At 42.7% G+C, this 23494-nt stretch overlaps 1 protein-coding gene across 1 annotated transcript in view; it reads left to right on the forward strand.

The window, feature by feature from the left end:
- Positions 1-22159, forward strand: part of VWC2L (von Willebrand factor C domain containing 2 like) — a 252623-nt gene extending 230464 nt beyond the window's left edge. The window contains exon 4 of the mRNA XM_073553219.1: positions 21425-22159. Coding sequence (XP_073409320.1) covers positions 21425-21573 — 149 coding nt within the window. The 3' untranslated portion in view covers positions 21574-22159. The remainder of the gene's footprint in view (positions 1-21424) is intronic.
- The last annotated feature ends 1335 nt before the right edge of the window (positions 22160-23494 follow it).

Raw genomic sequence — 23494 nt, forward strand, 5'->3', positions numbered from 1 at the left:
GCGGACATCGACAGAAGAGGGCCCCGGTGCAAGAACAATGGCTCATCATAATGCACAACTCCTACTGCTTTAGGTGTACCTACCTTTTGGGCCCCTGCGCTGTTGCATAGCTTGCAACAATGGCGCGTCCGCCCCTGCATGTAGCATATGTAGTATTCATGCATATGATGTGCAGAGGTGAGAAGAACAAACTCATCGAAAACTCTTCATACTGATACAGTACATTGAATAGGTTGAGAAACACATTAATACCATGATTTATATTTTGGGTTTTTTTTTGCATTTTTTCCCATTAATGTTAGATGGGAAATAATCCACATAACAATTTGATAGATATTACAATATTGTGAACTTTAAAAAAAAAAAATAAAAAACATGTATAAAAAAGACCCCCAAATGCCCTCTCTGACCGAAGCCTACAGCAAAAGATACTTCATCCGAGTCCCTGCTGAGGGGTTTAAATGTTTTATTATTTGCTAATATACTGGTTTAATATTTCCGTAAATATTTGATATCAGTCAGTTCCTGTTTTTCACTGCAGCTTGGAATCAATGGCCGTTACCGACGAGAGGTTATTTATCAGATCTGCAGGACAATAAACTGCGGCAAGAAGCCAAGAAACTGTGCTTTAACCTTATTACTTGAAGGAGTTCCCTTATTCTCACAGGTACTGCTTACTGGCCAGCTGTCTCGAAGAACGGAGTGGGAAGACAGAATGTGGAGTTTAGTGAGCAGGAGAAGGGTTATAAATCTGGGACTGTTAAGGGCTCCTGCAATTTTTTTTCATTGGCTTCTCTCAATGCCTTCCTGGGAGATCAGAATAACCCAATCTAGATAGAAAGTGTTTAAAGGGCAGCACACGGGGACCATTCCGGCATCGATTCTTACCTCCTCCCGGGAGGCTTCTTGATGTAATTATGGCAGCTTTTATAGCCGCCTCCCTATTTATCCCACAGAAGAAAGCTACTGTCTTGTGCCGTGTAAACCGAGTGCTGTGACTCTGGGAGAACAAAAGGAAAATGAATGATATGGAAGGGTTTCTCTGTAGACAAAGTATTTTATCTAATATTATAGAGTGGGTGATAAATATATGGCTCACAAGGCAGGTGTGATATCTTGTACATTACATCGCCCTCTATGGAAGAATGGCAAGGCAGATGCGTCATCAAGTGCAATACTATAGTGGTGATAGTTCTTATACAACACCAAGGGAGGTAATGGGGTGCTTATCATACATGTAAAAAATTAATAAAGGCGCCTTAACACCCTCTCTTGTAGCCACCATAATGCAGTCATTTCCAAAACTGCCCAGTGATTTGCATTCCTAACAAAACGGCAAAAAGACATCAAAGATTTGGTCAATGTCACGGCGCATGTGCTCCCACCACCATGCTATTCACTGTGTTCGCTGTTCTGCCAGTCCATGCAGTACTTCCAACTCTGCTGCATATCCCTGATGCCTCCACATGGCTATAACAGGATGGACAGTCCAGTCTAGGAGTGGAGTCAAATCTGTGGTGAAGTGTATGGAGGCGCCTACTACTTTTAAGACTTGACTGATTCATTAAGAGGCTAGTAGATCTTAATGAATCAGGCGTCTCTGACTCCACCCCGCTTCCTCATCAAGACTGGTGTGAACACTGGTGTTGATGAACCGAGGTCTTTGGCTTCTAGATGCCACCAATTTTTCATAAATGTTTACATTGTTTTGCATAGCAAAAATGAACTAGAGCTGTAATAACCTGATTTGAGGAGTCCATCCACTAAGAAAATGATTCATTTCAAGGGATTTACAATTGTAAAGGTTTCTGTAAGAATAAATCCACCAAAAAGAAAATATATTTATTTTACATGAATTACAAATAATACTTTATCTCTAATTTTATACTTTTCTGGATAAAATAGAGTGCCATTATGTTCTAATGAGACAAGGCAGTGCTGTAAACCCTATTGAGACCTCACACTGTCTCCAGTTTAATAACAATGATGCTTAAAGGAGTTTCCTGGCTATAAGCGCTGCATTCTATGTGACTGCAGACTGGTGAATCCTCTTAGTGAGCACAGCGCGCTGTGAGGATTCTCTGATGTCGGAGGTGAGAGCGGCAAGCGCTTGACCAATAAATAATATGCAACATGCATACATGCGGTCATGTGCCGACTAGACATGCACAACATCGCTGTATTGAGTGAGACTGGACACGTCTAGTGGGGATGCGTCCAGAAGTATGCAAATCGTATACTTGCGGTCACGGCACACCACTTCCAGCAACGGTCCAGGAGAATCTTCACAGTGCTCTGTGCTTGCAGTGGGATTCACATGTCTGTGCTCTGCAGACTTGTAGCCCAAGGGCGGACAACCCTTCTACTTTGTAATATTATGGTGCAGAAATTAGTTATATACAGTTGAAACCAAGTCAATTAGGATTACCATAATTATTAATATTTTCCAAATGCCAGAATAATGAGAGAGAATGTTTTAAGGCATTTGTATTACTTACTGCAAAGTCAAAAGTTTACATACACTAAGATTACTATGCCTTTAAACAATTCTGGACTGCCCATAGGATGATGTCATGTATATGGAAGCTTCTTTTTTGCCAACATCTGTGTTATAGACACATCTGTGGGTTTGTTTAATGCACACCTGAAACACACTGCTTCTTTGTGTAGCATCGTGGGAAAGTCTCAAGAAATCGGACAAGATATCAGGCAAAGAATTGTGGACTTGTACAAGTCTGGCTCATCCTTGGGTACAATTTCAAGATACCTGAAGGTGCCTCATTCATCTGTACAAACAATTATACGCAAGTACAAACAAACTGGGAATGTCCAGCCATCATACTACGCAGGAAGGAGACAGGTTCTGTGTCCCAGAGATGAATGTGCTTTTGTCCAATATGTGCCTATCAATCCAAGGACAAGAGCAAAAGACCTTGTGAAAATGATGGAAGTTGGTAAGATTGTGTCAGTATCCACAGTGAAACAAGTACTGTATCAACATGGGCTGAAAGACCACTCTGATAGGAAGAAGCCATTACTCCAAAAGAAACATAAAAAAGCCAGATTAATGTATGTATATGTGCACAGGAACAAAGACCTTAATGTTTGTAGACATGTCCTGTGGTCTGAAGAAACTAAAATTGGAAATTTTGGGGCATAATGACCATCGTTACGTTTGGAGGCAAAAGGGAGAAGCTTGGAAGCCTAAGAACACCATCCCAACTGTGAAACACGAGGGTGGCAGCATCATGTTGTGGGGTTGTTTTGCTGCAAGAGAAACTGGTGCACTTCACAAAATAGATGGCATCATGAGAAAAGAAGATTATATAGCAATACTGAAGCAACAGCTCAAGACATCAGCCAGGAAGTTAAAGCTTAGGCGAAAATGGGTCTGATCTCAATCCTACTGAAAATTTATGGGCAAAGCTGAAGAGGCAGGTGCGAGCAAGGCGACTTACAAACCTGGATCACTTACACTAGTTTTGTCAGGAGGAATGGGCCCAAGTTCCGACCAACTATTGTGTGAAGTTTGTGGAAGGATATTCCAAACGTGTGACCCAGGTCATTCAGTTTAAGGGCAATGGTACCAAAGACTAATGAAATGTATGTAAATTTTTGACTTTGCAGTAAGTAATAAAAATGCCTTAAAACAGTCTCTCTCTCTCTCTCTCTCTCTCTCTCATTATTCTGGTATTTGGCAAATATTACTAATTATGGTAATCCTAATTGACCTAAAACAGGAAAGGTTTATTCTGATTTCATGTCAGATATTGAGAAAAACATGCAGATGTGTCTTTTATATAGTGTATGTAAACTTCTGGTTTCAACTCTACTTGAACATATAAATATGTGAAATGTTTTAGGATCAAAAACGTTTCGGTGTAACAAGTAATTCTGGAAACATCTAAAAGGGGCAAATTTATTTTTTTTTTTTTATAACCTGAAGGTTAGAAGGAGGGAGATGACGGTGAGGTAATGTTCATATACTTTAATAACGAGAGATTAGAATTTGTCTCAGTATAAATGTATTTTCTAGCCATTCATGTCGGGATGTGTGTGTGGTCCTGATATCTCTATTCGCAATACACAAGAGCCCTCAAAGTTATTTAAACCAGTCCCCGTGCATAGGCCGCACAGAATTGCTTCTCCTTCAATCTGATTAGGTCACATTTTAGCTTCTCCTTCATTAATCTCTGTTCCAGCTGTAAGGTCTTTTTTAGACGATGGGAAAAAAATACTGTGAGAGTCAATTAGAAAATCATGCAATTATAGGAACAGTAACCCTTAAAGAGTCTATTAAGTGAGACTTAAATTGCTGCAGAGCAATATGATATCTGCATGAATACTAAATGGACTCATTTATGGCCAATCCTATTATCAGAGTCCAAATTAATTTATAACGGTGCCACGTGCTCACAAGCACTGAGTCCTGCAGATCAGATTCAGGCAATGGGCATCACATATACAGAATAAAAAAATGTTGAAATTAAATGAATGTTTAATAGATTTGGATTTACAGAGAAGAAACCTACAACTCTACTGCTCAATATATCCCATGTTTGAGACTCTTAAATGAGGCTCCACGGACTTTATTTGCAATATATAAAGTAGTAAGAGGCAGAGCAGTAGCTCAACTATAAGCAGAGTAGACGTACAATCGTGTCTGGGCATCAATGTGGTCCCAAAGGGGGTCTAGGATCTCTACTTGTTAAGGATGTCTACATGCTAGAAATGAGCAGATCTTTTAACGTTCCATATCTCTGATTTTGACAAATCTTTCCTCAAAATTAAATTTACAGAAAATAAATTCACGCAAATCTCAGTACTGGAAAACTTGAATATACTCGTGGGGGTAGAGGAGTGAGACAAAGAACTCTGCTGACCATAAACTTACGCTCTGCAGGAGAGGGAGGAACCCACTGAGCATAGGTGCTTACACTCTACAAGAGTTCGAAAGAACTCCACTGACCATGAAAGCTTACACTCTGCAGGATAGAGAGAACCCACTGACCATAAGAGCTTACACTCTACAAGAGTACGAGAGGACCCCACTGACCATGACAGCTTACACTCTGCAGCAGAGAGAGAACCCACTGACCATAAGAGCTTACCCTCTGCAAGAGTGTGAGAAAACCCCACTGACCATAAACTTTCACTCTACAGTAGAGAGAGAACCCACTGACCATAAGAGCTTACACTCAACCAGAAAACCATGAAAGCTTAGGCTGGTTTCACATTTGCGTATCTGTGCGCATGCGTAGTTTCTTGGTGTGCGGCAGGGTCCGGCGAATGCAACATGTATATTTTGAAGCGGTAAAAATCCGTCAAATATGCGCAGTCATGCGCATGTGGATGAGTGTGTCCAAAAAACATATTACTGTCTGTCTATGGGAATGAATCTGTACGCAAGGACATGGGTACGCATATGCGTTTGAGTACTTCTAATGAGTTGGTCCTGGAAGTGATTTCACCACCTGCTAATTGCCAACTGTATAAAAGGAAGTGTGGACACTGCAAGGCCATAACACTCTGGACGATAGCACAAGATTGGCTATGTAAGTATAGAGCCTTTGAAAATGTCTGTCTCTCTCTCTGCAGTTTGTACTTTGTACTAATTTTTTTTTCTGTTACTTTTAGACTTGTCGACTCTCCCGGTGCAGCGGTTGTCTCCTGGTGCAGCAGTTTTCTCCTGGTGCTGCTTTCTGTCCTGGTGAGGGCAACACTGTCTATGTAAGTATAGAAGCTTTGCAAATGTCTTTATCTCTTACTGCATTTTCTTTTACTTGTAGACTGGTTGACTATCCTGGTGCTGCGGTTGTCTCCTGGTGCTGCCGTCTGTCCCTGGCCTGTGCTTACTGCTGTGCTGTTGTACTACTGCCTGTAATGTAAGTATTGGTGTCCATGGATTTTTTTCTGTCTACTTTGTGTTTGGATCTTAACAAGTTTAATTTTTCTTCTCTGTTCTTTTCTGTAGTGTTTCACTAGACTGTTGCCTGCTCTTCAAACACGTCCTCAAGTGAAGAAATGACTGCTTCCCACGGTGGACGTGACACCGAATATGTAATCACATTTGCTATACTGATTGGTATGTAGTGACTGGCAATACTACAGATGTGTTAAATCATGTAATTTCTTAACAGGTACCTTCCAGTGATGAAGAGCAGGAGCAGTCAAGTGGAAATGAAGCTTCCCGGGATTATTGGTCACATGTGTCTCAGGAGGAAAGACAGGGTGTAAGTAGTCTTTTCATCAGAGTTGTAATAGAATTTTTTTTAAGTTTTACTTAAAATTATTTTTTTCTATTTGATCTATAGGTTCCACAACGGGAAGAAGCCTAACTGGATATTGACCATGACCAACTAATCAACCTTGTGCAAGAGCGAGTACCGTTGTAGGACACCTGTGACCGTCAGCACTCCGAAAATGTGGTATTTTGATGACTCTGGGAAGAAGTGGCAACATCGCTGCTAGCTTATTGGGACTGTGCCACGCAACGTGCCAGAAAAGATTTTGGTAAGTATTGCAATGTGGTCTGACACGGCAGTGAACCTGTTAATGTACAGTATGTGCATTGTTTTCCAATTAATTTTTTCATTTTTTCCCACTTCACAGTGAAGAGAATCAAAATCCGTTGGCGTTCAATGAAGCACCGCTTCAACAAGGACATGAGAGAGGAGATTCTGGTTCGACGTGGTGCTGCACAAAGGTTAAGGAAATACAAATACCACCGCAACCTTACTTTTCTGAGGTCTCCGCTTGCTCAGCAAGCGTAAGTATATTTTGTTTTTTGTTTTTTGTTTTCTGTTTTTTTTTTCTTTATTATAATGTTTTATTTTATTTTCCACACAGAACCTTGTGCAGCACAACACCACCTGAATCATCCTGTGTTGAAGCGGCCCCTCATCTACCAGCCACTGAACAGACACAGTACCAATCAACCACCAGCGATGAAGCAACCTTGCATGCTTCACAGGCTGGGGAACAGGCAGCCGGTCTATCAGGTTTACCCCTCTACCAGCCTGCTGCTTTTGTTGGGTCTTCTCGTCAGCGGCAGAGGGCCTGGGAGAGGTCAGGCATGCCCAAGTTTATACACTTAAGCTTGGTCTTCCAGGATGGGATTAGGGTGCTTGGTGACAGACTGAAGAGTGGGTTCAACCATGTGAACACACTTATACAGGATGTCAACAAACACCTTGACCGAATGGAAACCGACCTTGAGAGACCGGCGCAACAATTTTTTTCAGCAATAGAGTGGAGCGTGTCGGAAAACCTTACACCTCAACTCCAGCTGAACGTCATGCAGGCCTGCCAGACTGCTTACAGCCACGCATTGCAGCAGCAGCAGTCCCATAGCTACCATTCACAGGCCGGAGGATATTACCAGCAGCCTATTTTCCAACTCCCACAGCACCGAACTATCCTCCACCACCACCGCCTCCAGTTCACAGATCCACCATGCTGCCAAGTTCATCACCCCTGCAGCCGGCAGCATCCACCATGCTCCAGAGTCCAGCATTCATGCAGCCAGCAGTATCCACAAGGCTGCCCAGTACAGCACCCCCGCCCAGTCCAGCACTCCTGCAGCCATCCCTATCCACGATGCCACCCAGTCCAGCACCCCTGCCCAGTCCAGCACCCCTGCAGCCATCACTATCCGCAATGCTGCCCAGTCCAGGACCCCTGTTCAGTCCAGCATCCCTGCAGTCAGCAGTATCCACGATGCTGCCCAGTCCAGCACCATGCCAGATGACTGCTACAGAGGCCATCACTCCCACCCAGCCAAGAAAACTGAGGACAATAAAAAACATCTTTCCACCAGAACAAAAACCCGGAGCCAAACAACCATTCCTAAATAGAACCCACCACCTCCACCCTCACCTACCAATTTGTCACTACCTTCCCTTGTGTCTTTGTCTGTACCTTCCAGTTTGTCTATCAATTCCCATGATTCCACTTTGTCATCTATCCCCAATGTCTCCACTGCCGTCCATGATCAAATCCTTCAATTTGTTGCACCTTCCCCTGTAACCCCTTCCTCATCAACTACTACCCAATCCTCACAGCTCCACACCCCAAGGTCCACCCCATCACACCCTCAGGTAAACCCCAACACTAAATCCAATCACCCTGATCCTTAACCCTTCTTTTTTGCTAATTTTTTTAAAATAAAATTTGTATTTTGTTTGCACTATATCTTGTGTTTTATTTGTATCTTTATGCGCCACCGCCACAAACACACACATGACAAATACATTTAAACATAACAGGTACATTTTAAAATTACAGGTACATTTTACTTAGCGACTTAAATCGTTTTGTCTTGCCATGCCACACGTCCGTTATCCGAAACAAAGTAAGCTGTAAACTTATCCCTCATCTGGGCAACTTGCACTCTAATTCTCAGAGGGTGAAATTGGTAATCATTCAATGTAACAGGTTCCTCGGGTTTAAAGTTTGATCACTCTTTTACCAGGATGTAGTTGTGCAGAACAACACACGCTTTCACAACCTCATCAATAGTGTCAATTTTTAGATTAATGGATGTGCCCAAAATACGCCATTTAGATACCAGCAATCCAAATGCACACTCCACGCTTCTTCGTGCCCTTGTCAGTTGTAAAAAATTTTTGTGTGATTTAAGTTCCGAATTGAGTATGGTTTAATGAGGTTGGCACACATTTGGAATGCCTCATCCCCAACCACAACAAAAGGCATTGGTAGTCCTTGAGTGTTGGGAAGAGGTTGTGGCTGCAGAAAATTAAAATCATTCCCATAAAACTGTTGGCCCATGTCAGAGTTTTTGAAAGTCTGTGAGTCATTTCCTCATCCAAATGAGCCAATGTCCATGGCAACAAACCTACACTCAGCATCTGCAATAGCCATTAGAACAATGGAAAAGTATTTTTTATAATTGAAATACTCTGTTCCACTTCCAGCAGGTTTCATAATCTGAATGTGTTTGCCATCCACAGCCCCCACACAGTTAGGAAAGTCACACATTTCCTGGAATTTTAAAGTATTTTTCAGACAGATTTCAGTTGTGGGTTGGGGGATGAATTGTTGCCACAGAATGTCACCTAAAGCATGACAGGTGTCTCCAATAATCTCAGAAAGTGTGGACACTCCAATCCTGAATTGAAAATGGAGTGATGATAATGTCTTTCCGGTAGCCAGGAATCTGCGGAACAGAAAAAGACAAAAAAAAGTCAGTACATGGCTTTTATAACAATCATATTAATGCCAGGTGTTTCTTTTTCCAAATTATGTACCTCATGGTGACCAACAGACATTCCTCAGCAGGAATTGCTCGACGGAGCTGTGTGTCCTGACTGGCGATGGATCCATGGACTCATAGCAGCAAGTCATGGAAGCTCTTTTCTGACATCCTCGTGTAGTCAGAAAACTCCGGGTTTTGCCGTAGCTCTGTGTAGAAAGAGTGGTAGGCTCCACGGCTCTCTTGGAGTTCAAGGATGGGGTGTTGCCAGTAGCGGCGATGACGTTTTCTCCATCTTTCTCTTCTTCTTTCTTCTTGACAAGCCACAGCAAAGGCAGCAGCCAATTTCAGTTGTAAATCCAGATCTTCATAGAAGCTGTTCATGTCAAGATCCACCTTGCAGCTAGATACAGCAGCCAAAGACGAGGATTTCATCAGTGCAGTGTGTCTATATATATTGAAATCCCATGAGACACGCCTACTGGGTGTCTGATGTCAAGGAAAAGCTACTGTGAAGCATTGGAAATTTCTAATGCATGCCCATAAACAACGCAAACGTATGCAAAAACGCATACAAACACATGCCCACGCAGCGTTTTTTTGGCATCATGCGTAAGATGATGCGGATAAAAAACGCTGCGTAAACATGCGCATGCAGATGATACACTGGGCACAGAAACGCTAATGTGAACCTAGCCTTACACTGTACGACAGAGAGAGAGAACCCACTGACCATAAGAGCTTACACTCTACAAGAGCGCAAGAGGACCCCACTGACCATGAAAGCTTACACTCTTCAGGAGAGAGAACCCACTGACCATGAAAGCTTGCACTCTACGAGAGAGAGAGAGAACCCACTGACCATAAGAGCTTACACTCTACAAGAGCGCAAGAGGACACCACTGACCATGAAAGCTTGCACTCAACAAGAGAGAGAAAGAAATCAGCTGATCATAAGAGCTTATACTCTACACTAGAGACAGATTTACCCAGTGACTCTGAAGGTGGAAAAAATGACTGCAGTACAAACTGTGCTCCACTGGGAACAGATGCTCTGTGATTGCCCAGGTACTGACCACTGTACAAGGTATGATGATCTATTATATGTCATAGCTGGAGGACATTATGGGGAGGTCAGCAACTCAAAATTACATTAACCAGCTCCCTAACGCAGTTTATCTTTTTGTCCCGGTTTGGCACATACAGTAGCACATAAGTGGTATGGACCATCCATATTTAGATACACTTTGACGTGGTTGGATGGCTTTGTGCTCTTTCATCAAAAAACGCTATATAAGTACATTTTGGGGTGTTTACAGTGGAGTTCATGTATTTATTAGTTGCAGGGTGCTGATGCACTATGTATGTACTGTATATGTTAATATATTGGCCACATAGTGTGTTTGTTCACCTGCACATTAATTTAATTAATTTAATTTAATACTAAAGGTACGCGGGCCCTTTTTTTTTTTTAAGTTCTATTGGTCTTGAAAACTTGTTTTTGTAAGTATTGGTATATTGCTGGTACTTCCCTCTGGGTGTAGGTATTAATTCATGGTAAGAGGAACCTGGGATGGTAGCGTGAACAAAGCCCAACCTACAATTGGGTTTTTGTGTGATAGGCTACAATGTGCTGCAAGTTAATAGAGCCATTTAAAAAATTCAGAAAAAAGTTTCAAAAGTAAAATGTGTAACTCTAAAAATTGACCACTTTTCATTTTCTCATGTCGTCTCCAGTCATTTCATTACAAATTACGACATGACAGTCTCTTAAGGTGTAATTTTTCGGTGTTATTTTTTCTTAAGATTCATACACCTTTCAATTTTAAGACGTTTCAACGCCGATGTACTGAGATCTACCTATATTACCATTTGACAAATGTAACAAGTGACGATATGCAAATTCTTTGCAGAAAGCTGACATGCTGCCATTCATCAAGCAAGCTCGGGAAGAGAATGATCCATTATATAGAGTGTAGAGCAGACAGCCGATACCTGTGCGCCCGCCGTGGATTAGAAACTATCCGTAACGTTATAACTAGGAGGCAGGTTAGTTCTCCCAAATGTATCCCTGACCACCCCCTCTGCCCGAACGCTGCAGAATACTCTCACATAGTGATTTATGACTTCTGCTATCCTTTCCCAGCAGCCAGTGATTGCACTCTATTTCGTAGTTAATATTGTTTCACAAGTACTTCTGTCTGAGAAGCTCCTCAGTATGGGAAAGCGTAGTGAGCAGGAAAGCTTCACTGCGTTAGAATTTTTGCATTTACATTGTAACCCTAAATGAACTGAATTTACAGAATTTACAGTTCAGTTACATGTGTATGTGTAGATTTGTAAAAAAAATCTGACACCTTCAAGGACGGTCCTATTTTTGCCTTTAGATTACGCTCACATTTGCGTATAACACGGCCAAGTGATCTCTGATGTTTTATCGGATAGCACTCAGACCAATATTATACTATCGGGCAGTGCAGGTCTGTGATTTTTTTTTTCTCATGCAGATTCAGCATTAGAAAACAATCTGAGAATGCTGCGAGTGGCTCCTCAAATCAGACCACGTGCACCCATACAAGTCAATGGTGTGTGAATCATCGGGCTATGCTCAGGTGTCATCCAGGTGCAGTCCAACTCCACAGAGAATGGAGAAATTAAGTTCTCAGTCTTCTCCACACCTGTGATAAGATTCTCATGCAAGAGAATGGGATCACAGTAAACTGACGCAAGGCTCAAACACTGACAGAGGTTGATCCGAGTAACATCAGCATAATCTTCATGATTTTCTCTATTGAGAGAATCGATGGCAATGTGAGCGAGCCCTCAATTGATTATTCAGGCTTTTTTTAAAAATTGAACGCTGCAGTCTCTTTATTGATAACGGTGTATAGGTTTTTACACTTTCAGATACTTGGAGAAAACATACTTTTCAAATAACAGCTTTGTCCCTCTTTAGTGGAGCACCATGGCCCCTAACTTTTTATCTGCAGGGATACCAAGAGTAAGGCCGTCAATATGTTGTGCTTGCAGGTACGTAGGATGCAGGGACGAGTCGCGAGACAATTTGGTGCTTTCTATAGTAACGTTTATAAGACTAGAGGGAACTTCCCTCAGTCACGGCCTGATCAACAAAAGGGTAACACGGATTGCCCTCGCAGGGACTCTATACAAGCAAACACAAACGGGTAGAACACGACTACTTCCGGCAATAGCCGGTCACTATAGGGCCGTGGTGTGGCCGACTAAGGGTCCTTAATTATATAGTCAACTTAGCTGTCCAGACGTCCCTCGCCGTTCGGGATGGTGGTCTTTCGCCGTAGTAGTTGCTGGGCCCAGTTGCTGAGGCGTTGACGAAGTCTTCGCGCGCTCCGGCGTGCTGATGACACTGGAGCCCCACAGGCCCCGGCAGAGTCCTTGGACGGATGGGCCACAGCCCCTGGACTGGGGCAAGCGGCGGCGATGCGGGGTGGTGGGTGATAGGCCACCTGTGCAACTAGCAGCTGCGATGGGGACTCCGCGGTGAGCAAAGGCCCGGCCTTTGCCGCGGACCGGAGCGGAACAGTGGTGGCCGCCGATGGCACTGGACTAGCCGCGGCCCCGGGTGAGAGCAGGGGGGCTGTGGGTGGCGTGAGACAGGCCGCAGCTGCGAGCTGGGGCGAGGCGGCAGCGGCCGCGAGCGACTGCGGGCAGGCCGCAGCCGCGGACTGAGGTGAGGCGGCAACGGCCGCAGGCTGGAGCGGGGCAGCAGGTCTCGGACGGTCGTCCCTGCGCCCTTCCTCTGATGTCCTCCGTGAGTGTCTCCCCTGGCACTGGTAAGTCGCTCTGGCTCTCAGTTGCTCCCACGGTCTCCTGCTGCTTCTGTCCCAGTCTGCTGGCTCATCTTCCCGGGAATTCCCCACCTCCTTTACACTGGTCCCTCCCCCAGCCCATCTGTCTGTCACAATAGTCCGTCCCCGAACTCTGTCCCCCGGTGACAGTTTCCCCCGGAACCTAGATGACGGCTCCCTTGGTTCCGGCCCGGACACTCAACGGGGGCCGTTCCTCCCACAAATATTAGGTTAAAAAAAGGTTCATTTAGACAATCTGACAAATCAGTCAGCAAACGTTCTCTTCGCATCAGTAATTGTTGGTCGGTGTAAACTAGCTAGTAAACCAGTGTCGAGCAACTTGTATGTAGTCGATCAGCATTAGTTCACATGCCAAAATTGTCCAGCCTAAAAAAACATGCCAAAATTGTCCAGCCTAAAAAGACCATACAGAATTGGTCAGTAATGTTAAAATCCCGGATAACACCTTTAAATCAACTCTATCATCCATAACTTCAGAAACCCTTACCAACCTTTAGACTAAATACTCTTTAGATAGCTGTCGGCTAAACAATCATTAATTCAGCAGCCATCTCTCTTAGCTGAACATTTTTCTTGGCTGGTCATTCTTTTCTTCTCTGTGAGAACCACTGACCAACTGCCCTGATGGCGGCTTATTTCTATGGAGAATGAAATGAGGAGCCATTGAGGTATACAAAGACAGATCCACCTCTCCCAAACAGATGTAGTTGGGAGGCCCCCCATTAAACTGTTAGACGATCCTACCTATATCGACGGTTTCGAAGGACTTCAGTCTAATGTGTATGGAGGTCTTAACTTTAAAATGGATTGTATGAGGTTAAAAGAAACGGTCTGATAAAAAGAAGCTTTATTTGATGACAGTTGTGCCCAATTCATGAATTAAAATGTGCTTCAATACCAGACCAACTGTGGAAACTATTGTACTATTGCGCTCATACCTCGTGCCAACAAAATACTGCCGAAGATCCTACAAAGATGGCTACAGCCTTACTTTGACAAAGATCTGCCAGAGGAGCAAGAGATGTGATTGCTAATATGGATGGATAAGGTAAAAAGACCAAATAATACAACAAGATTTGTATCAGAAAACCCTTCAACTGTGTTGATCGCCAAAAACTTTGGAATACCATGAAGGATATTGGTTTGCCGAACCATCTGATAGGCCAAATTGGGAACCTTTACATGACCAAGAAGCATCAGTCTGAACGGAACACGGTGACACAAAATGGTTCAAACTAGAGTGAGGGGTCAGCAAGGCTGCATCCTGTTACCATTTCTCTTCAATTCAGATGCAGAATCTAGTTTCAGGAAGGCTGGACTTGCCGAAAAAGAAAGAATCAAAATTGCTAGGCGAGTCATCAATGATCTTAACTACGCAGATGATACAACATTGATAGCAACAAGCGTAGATGGAATGAAAGACCTATTATGGATTGTCAAGATGGAAAGCTCAAACATGTGACTGCTACTCAACACAAAGAAGACAAATATATTGACTACTGCCAGATATGACTGTGACATACTTGAGATGGACAGCGAAAAACTGGAAGTTACAAAGGACTTCAACCTACTCAGATAAATGATCACTTGCTGCAACGATGACACCAGAAGTCAATGAACAAGGTCTTCAAATTGAGGAATGTTTCAGTGGCGATGAGGACACGACTCGCTCATAGTTTGGTATTTTCTGTGGTAAAATACGAATGCAAAGTCTGGACTATAAAGAAATAAGACAGAGAAAGAAACAATACCTTTGAAATGTGGTGCTCAAGAAGATTTATTAACACCTTGAATGGCAAGAAGCATAAACAAGTTAATTTTAGAACAAATCAAGCCAGACATGTCAATCCAAGCAAAGATGACCAAGCTACAACTTGCCTACTTTTGACTCATCATACAAAGAGAACAATCTCTGGAGAAGGACATCATGGTTCGAAGAACAGAAGGAACAAGTTGTATAGGAAGACCAGTAAACCGATGGCTTGATACAATCAAGATAACAGCAGAGAAGACCCTGGTGGACCTATCTAGGCTTGCGCAAGATTGATCTTCCTACAGATCATACATCAAGTCGCTATGGCTCGATGTCGAGCCAAGGCCGTTAAAATAGAATAAATCAATACCACACACAGCCCATGTACAGGTTTGGCTTTGTTTCTGTCCGGAAAAGGAATGGATTATTTTTAAGAATTTCTCACAACCTATTTATGTTGGATTGCGAATGTTGCACAGACTACGATCTGTGCAAAAAGAAAAAAAAAAAAAGAACAGTTGCAGGTCAACTGGACTGCCGAGAGGCTACTGGGAATTCGATTCTCATTAGTTTCCTCTCTAAGCTTCAGCTCTACTTGAAAGTAAAATAAGAGAATTGCATATAAAGAAGCTCAAAATGTTCAGTATAAGCTTCCATACCTGCAGACAGAGCACATATTATTCTCAATACCTTCATGACAGATCTGTCAATGCTGTGAATCTACGTTTCTTAACGTCTGCAGTACTATGCATATGCAAGTATGCTGACTGTGTACACACGATGGCAGAAAGCGCAGTGTGACTATTATATTTCAAAAATTGAAAGCAAATATTTGCTCCACAGACAAATTGAGGGCAGAGACGGTCACATTTAAGACACTCTTCGGTAACCTTGTCACTTTTTCCATTCTCTGAATATAGCAATGACTTCTCTTGAACCCTGGTGCCCATAGGGATTGGACTGTCAAAGCTTAAACCATGCGCTGATAACAAGTAGCACAGTACGATCTGTAATACAGTAGTAAAATAATTCTTGTCACTTGCAGACCCGGCTCGGCCTTCAGAACTTGGTGTTGCTTATGGTCTAGGGGTAACTATTACAGGTGGCGTAACTTGAAGCTCATGGGCCCTATTGCAAAATTTCCAACAGGGAAATTAATAGTATTAGTATTCTCATATGAGCCAAAATGTTCTTTTAGGCTCTCCAAGGGTCAAGGGCCCGGATGCGACTTCAACTCCTACAACTATTAAAGTTACAGCCCTAACTATCACAAATTATTTCAGGGCACAAAGTCCAGTTGGATACTCAATGTCAGTGACAATTTTTAGTTAACTTGGGGAGATCCTTTTTGGAAAAAAAATTTTCTGCTTAAAGCGAATATCTCACCAGGTTTTACTATCCCATCTGAGAGCAGCATGATGTATAGACCTGGTCCAGTGATGTGTTATTATATTACTGCTATTATTATCTTCTGCAGATCAGCAGGCCTCTTAATGCTGAGCTCTGTATAACACCGCCCTCACCTCTGATTGGTAGTCCTCTGTGTACACTGTGCATAGGCAGAAAGCTGTCATTCAGCAGTGGTGTGTAGTTGGACTAGAAGGCCAAATACTCCTCTAGTGATAATCTCATGCTGAAAAAAAGCAGTGATTTTATAAAAATAACAGGATGCAGCTCAGTAAGTCGACTCACTGAAATCAAGGTTTCTGCTCCTGTATCATGCTGTTCTCAGATTACATAGCAAAAATATGGTGACAGATTCCCTCCAAATGCTTGTGTTTTTGGCTAAAAATAATTTGTAATTGGGTTTCATTACAAAATGTTCATCTTTTGTAGCCTCTTATTTGCGCTGGCTATTGCTGGCTGCAGAATGGGTTAAATGAGAATCTGTCAGTGAGCTAGCTCATTCTGATGGTCCAAGTGGAGAGTTTCTAACTCTTTTAGCTCTTTTTTACCTCTTAACTGATTAATGATCATAGACCACATCAAAGTTGAATATGCAGTGAAGCAAATAGCCTGTAAAACAGTGTGAACTTTTTCATGAAACCCAATTGCTAAAATGATTTTTAGTCCAAAGACAAGAATTTAAGTAAAATAAAAGATAAAGATTGTCCACTAAAGATGCTGAGACCATACACAGTGGTGAACCCATACACGGTGGCGATCTCATACTGTGGCGAGCTCATACACTGTGGTGAGCCCATATACTGTGGCGAGCCCATACATGGTGGCGAGCCCATATACTGTGGCGAGCCCATACATGGCATGGTGGAGAGGCCATACACGGTGGCGAGCCCATATGCGGTGGTGAGCCCATATACTTTGGCGAGCCCATATACGGTGGAGAGCCCATATATGGTGGAGAGCTCATACACGGTGGTGAGCCCATATACTGTGGCGAGCCCATATACTGTGGTGAGCCCATATACTGTGGCGAGCCCATACATGGCATGGTGGAGAGGCCATACACGGTGGCGAGCCCATATACGGTGGCGAGCCCAAACACGATGGAGAGCCCATATACGGTGGCGAGCCCAAACACGGTGGAGAGCCCATATACGGTGGAGAGCCCATACACGGTGGAGAGCTCATATATGGTGGAGAGCTCATACACGGTGGTGAGCCCATATACTGTGGTGAGCCCATATACTGTGGTGAGCCCATATACTGTGGCGAGCCCATATACTGTGGCGAGCCCATATACTGTGGTGAGCCCATATACTGTGGTGAGCCCATACACGGTGGTGAGCCCATATACTGTGGTGAGCCCATATACTGTGGTGAGCCCATATACGGTGGCGAGCCCAAACACGGTGGAGAGCCCATATACGGTGGAGAGCCCATACACGGTGGAGAGCTCATATATGGTGGAGAGCTCATACACGGTGGTGAGCCCATATACTGTGGCGAGCCCATATACTGTGGTGAGCCCATATACTGTGGCGAGCCCATATACTGTGGCGAGCCCATATACTGTGGCGAGCCCATATACTGTGGTGAGCCCATACACGGTGGTGAGCCCATATACTGTGGTGAGCCCCTACATGGTGGAGAGCCCATACACGGTGGCGAGCCCATATACGGTGGAGAGCTCATACACGGTGGCGAGCCCATACACGGTGGCGAGCTCATACATGGTGGTGAGCCCATATACTGTGGAGAGCCCATATATGGTGGAGAGCCTATATACGGTGGAGAGCTCATACACGGTGGTGAGCCCATATACTGTGGCGAGCCCATATACGGTGGAGAGCCCATATACAGTGGAGAGCCCATACATGATGGAGAGCCCATATACGGTGGTGAGCCCATATACTGTGGCGAGCCCATATACTGTGGCGAGCCCATATACTGTGGTGAGCCCATACACGGTGGTGAGCCCATATACTGTGGCGAGCCCATATACTGTGGCGAGCCCATATACGGTGGAGAGCTCATATACGGTGGAGAGCTCATATACGGTGGTGAGCCCATATATGGTGGAGAGCCCATATATGGTGGAGAGCTCATACACGTTGGTGAGTCCATATATGGTGGAGAGCCCATACATATACGGTGGTGAGCCCATATACGGTGGTGAGCCCATATATGGTGGTGAGCCCATATACTGTGGCGAGCCCATATACGGTGGTGAGCCCATATATGGTGGAGAGCCCATATACTGTGGCGAGCCCATATACGGTGGAGAGCCCATATACGGTGGAGAGCCCATATACAGTGGAGAGCCCATATAGCTTTCTGCTTATGCATAGTGAATACAGGAAGCAGCCAATCAGTGGTGTGGGCGGGGTTATATAGCGCAGCATTCAGAGAACTGGTAGATCTGCAGTAGATAAAACAGTGATTTTATAAAAAATGTAGCAAACAGCCTATTAAGCGACAAATCGATGGAATCAGGGTCTCTGGCCCTACATCACGCTGCTATCAGGTGGGGAAACAAAAACTTGATGACAGATTCATATACATCAGAAAAAAATTTGTTAGAATATGCTAATTTAAGTGGGATCAGCCAACTTATTTTGTTTTAGAGTCGCTTGAAATAATGCTGACTGAAAATTGGGGGAAAAGAGGGATTAGGCATGATGAGTCTTAATATGTTCCCACAGTAGATATGTCATTGCAGATATCAGGAGAGCAGGACATTTATGATGGGGTCAAACAGCTTAATTAAGTGTATTAACACCTTAACTGTGGTGTCCACAAAAATTAGAAAAAAAAGACTCCCAGAAAGAATAGGTAAGGCTCCTTCATTAATGAGGCCGGCTGCAGTTAAGGGCTAAATTTATAGGGTATGTGCTTTAAAATAGTGGTGAGTGTAATCAGAGAATTGGGAAAAATGTAGGTAAAGTCTAGAGATGAGCGGATTGATTCACTGTGAATTGACTGTGTTGGATTTTTTTAAATTCTTTGGTCCAGGCAAATTTGAACAATTTGCAGTTCGATTTGTGGGGATCACACAAAAAAAAATGCCCAATGCAGTTTTCACATACTGCTGAAGATTGCAGCAATCATGTCAAAAGAGTGAGCTCATGATGCAAAGCATGGCCAAGCAAACCCAAAATGCATTGCATCTATCGCATCATATGATCTAGCACAGCCAATCACGGGGGACAGTCACAGGGATAATAAAAGATAAGGGCAGGGAATGCAGCGGCCTCTTTTCACAGCCTAGGGATTGGAGGCTGGTGCGCACAATTCATTTCACATAGGGATAGACATCTGGTTGCAGTGAACAAGTGCAGTGCTGAAGCACATTGAAAATGAGAGTGGTAGTTTAAGTCTGTGAATAATATTATGATTCAAGAGATAAGGAGGTGCTGGATCTGCAGAGTCAGTGTAACCATCGATTGATTTGAGATATACTGTAGCACCCGCAGCTTAATAACATCATTTTTAATTCTGCTCACTGATAGCATGGAGGGCAGCTTAGTACCATTCTGTTATAATTTTGTTTTTGCATTAAAGAGCACAAAAGGACTTCGTTAGAGTGCTACAGGACCTCAGAGTGTTACACACGGATATTCCTGGCAAATATAGGCTTTGCGGAATTTAGAATTTGGGGGGAAAATTCAGCAAAGGTAGCAAATTTGAATTTCAAAATATCCACTCATCTCTAGTAATGTCCATAGACCTGAGTGTTCAATTGTTTAGTAAACTAAAGCTTTATGTGTAAATTTTGCTTAAATGGAATCTGGCACCAGGATTTTGCTGCATCATCTGAGAGCAGTATAATATAGGAAAAGAGACCCTGAATCCAGCGATGCATCACTTAGTTTACTGACTGCAGCATTTGTGACACAATCAGAGCTTTTAGATGTAGCATGTAGCAGAGCTCAGAAAGCTTCCCCCCGCCCACACCACAGCTTTCTGTGTACATTGTCTATTGACAGTGAGCTGCTTATCAGAGGGGGAGGTGTGGTTGGACCAGGCGCTCACATGCACTGTAGTCCTGGCAGTGATAATGTCCTGGTGATGAAACCTTCATTGAATTCAGTGTTTTAACTCCTACATCATGTTGTCCTCAGATTACATAGCAAAAACTGCTGACGGATTCCCTTTAAAAGGAGTTGTAAATACTGATGAGTGAGTGTGCTCGGATACGGTGTTATCCAAGCAAGCTCGTGTCCTAATTGAGTATTTCGACGTGCTAAAAAAAATGCTCAAGTTGCCGCCGCTGCATGTCTCATGACTGTTTGACAGCTGCAACACATGCTGGGATTGCCTGTGTGTTAGACAATCCCTGCATGTGTTGCCATTGTCAAACACTCGCGAGACATACAGCCGCGGGGACTCGCACATTTTTTTTGAGCGCTCCAACAATACTCGATTGGAACAAGAGTGTGCACGGATAACCCCTTATCCGAGCATGCTCGCTCATCACTAGCTGTAAATATTGATGAGCGAACGTGCTTGGTTAACGTCTTATCCTAGCCTGCTCAGGTATTATCCAAGTATTTTGGGCGTGCTCGTATATTATGTTCGAGTCCCTGCGGCTGCATGATTTGTGGCTGTTAGACAGACTCATCACATGTGGATATTCCCTAACAGCCACAAATCATGCAGCTGCAGGGACTCGAACATAATATACGAGCACGTTCAGATGCTCAGATAACTCGAGCATGCTCGGATAAGATGTTATCCGAGAACATCCGCTCAATACTAGTTGCAAAGTCACTAAACATTAAAAAAAAATACTCCGAATGCTTTAAATAAATAATAATATTATTCCTCATATCGCTACTTTGCTTTTTCCAATCTGATCCTGCCCAGGCCCCTACTAGTGTCTGTACTGTCTGTTCGGTTGCGGTGACATGTCCGCCTGGATGGAAGAAGTACAAACATGGCCGGGGGGATCTGGACAGCATTGGAATGGTACAAGGGGAGATTAGTAAAGCAGGTGTTATCTATTATATTCTTTTAAAGCATTCCTAGTGTTAAAAAATAAAATCCCTAACAACCCTTTTAATATCAATATTTGCGGATTCTTCTGAATATTGTGCCATGTAAGTCAGTCTTTTGTTTGTGGCAAGTTTGATCATTTCACTGTATTCAGATGTATTGGACCAATCTTGATCCAATTCTAATTCTGATATTTTTTTCCATTTTCAGGACCTAACTGCTTTGCAGGCACCACTATCATCCCAGCAGGGATTGAAGTCAAAGTGGATGATTGTAACATTTGTCACTGCCACAACGGAGACTGGTGGAAACCAGCACAGTGTTCAAAAAGAGAGTGCCATGGGAAGCAAACCCTATAGACATGCAGTGCCTATGCCAGATATGCGAGGGGCTGCCTCTACATCCGGGCTCATGGACTAGATAAACTCTTAACACATTGGACAAGAGCAGTGCAGAGGATACAGGCACAAACAAATGGCCACTTCTTCTGTAAAGGTGTTACATTGTGCTGGATCCAGCTACGTACACGGCAAGGAACTTCACACGCGGCTCTGCATCACGTAATGTCCTCCTCCGGGGGCGGCTTCAACTTTATGACAAGGTTTAACCAAACAGAACGCTGAGACTTTCTAGTGTGTCACTGTGAGGAAACGTTGGTTCCATTTCATCGGTTCCCAACCAGTTCACCTGACAATCTTTTCTTTCTTTGTAGTCTCCTGTTATTTCCTGCCATATTTTGCAAACCTTGATTTTGTGTGCTCCAATAACATTCACAATCTACACTAGTCCGTAGCCACGGTAAAGGCTAACTTAAAGGAAAGCCATCATCAGAAAATAAGGTTTTAAATAAGGCTTTCATATTCCATGTATTTACTTGACAATGTAAATTTGTATTTTTTTCATATCATGATGTATATTTATAAACTAGAGCAATCTGACAAATTTCACATTGGGGCTTTTTTAGACTCATACTTCCTATCCTTTCAGGAAGAGTTTTCCTAAAGGTTCCATATCATTATAGTCAGGATTACAATGACAGGTAGCACCTCTATACACAACTGATAACACAGGATCCATCAATCACAGTAGCCGATGTCACAACTGACCCTGCTTCCCCTTCCTTCACAATTACTTTTTCACAGGCTCATTAGATACTTCAATATAAAAGAGAGAGTCAATTCCATTCATTGTGGCTGTGTACATGTGTTGTTTCCTGAAACAACCGGAAGTTATGATTTAATAAAGCCCCAGTGATTTCTATTTTTTATTTTTAATACTGATTGTTACATATACAAAAGGAAACTAAAAACTATAGCCAGAAATGTTTAAAAAAACATTTAAAACACGCCAAAAAAAACTACCGTAATTTAAAGAATAGGTTGTTTTGCAATGACAGCTTCCCTTTAAAAGAAATACAATCAATACTAAAAATATGAAAACATAATATAGTATGGTTCCCAAACAAACCGAAGTCTGCTCAGTCTTGATTATTTGGAGTACAGAGAGGTCACATAACATGCAATCACATTTGTTTTGCATAAAAAATGAAGTAGAGGTATTAAAGAAATAAAGAACTTTGGTAACTTTTAGAGACACCATAGAGAGATTTTACTAGGTAGCTACCATTAGATATCAATAATTATTTTGGAAAACAAGACTCAAAATAAGATAAACGAAAACAAGCATTTAATCATACAATCATATGTTAAAGTTTGGGCACCCCTATTAATGTTAACCTTTTTTCTTTATAACAATTTTGGTTTTTGCAACAGTTATTTCAGTTTCATATATCTAATAACTGAAGGACTCAGTTAAATTTCTGGATTCACATGAGGTTTATTGTACTAACAGAAAATGCGCAATCTGCATTTAAACAAAATTTGACCAGTGCAAAAGTATGGGCATCCTTATCATTTTCTTGATTTGAACACTCCTAACTACTTTTTACTGACTTCCTGAAGCACTAAATTGGTTTTGTAACCTCATTGAGTTTTGAACTTCATAGCCAGGTGTATCAAATCATGAGAAAAGGTATTTAAGGTGGCCACTTGCAAGTAGTTCTCCTATTTGATTCTCCTATGAAGAGTGGCATCATGGGCTCCTCAAAACAACTCTCAAATGATCTGAAAACAAAGATTATTCAACATAGCTTTTCAGGAGAAGGATACAAAAAGTAGGATGGAAAATAAAGTAATGATGTAAAGTTGTGCATTGGAAAAATTCATACCTTTGTAATGCCTGGAAAATAATTACATAAAATTTAGATACGCTTTAATTTTT

The sequence above is a fragment of the Dendrobates tinctorius genome, unplaced genomic scaffold, assembly GCF_039654945.1.
Source record: "Dendrobates tinctorius isolate UK_male_01 unplaced genomic scaffold, ASM3965494v1 ptg000199l, whole genome shotgun sequence".
Taxonomy (NCBI): domain Eukaryota; kingdom Metazoa; phylum Chordata; class Amphibia; order Anura; family Dendrobatidae; genus Dendrobates; species Dendrobates tinctorius.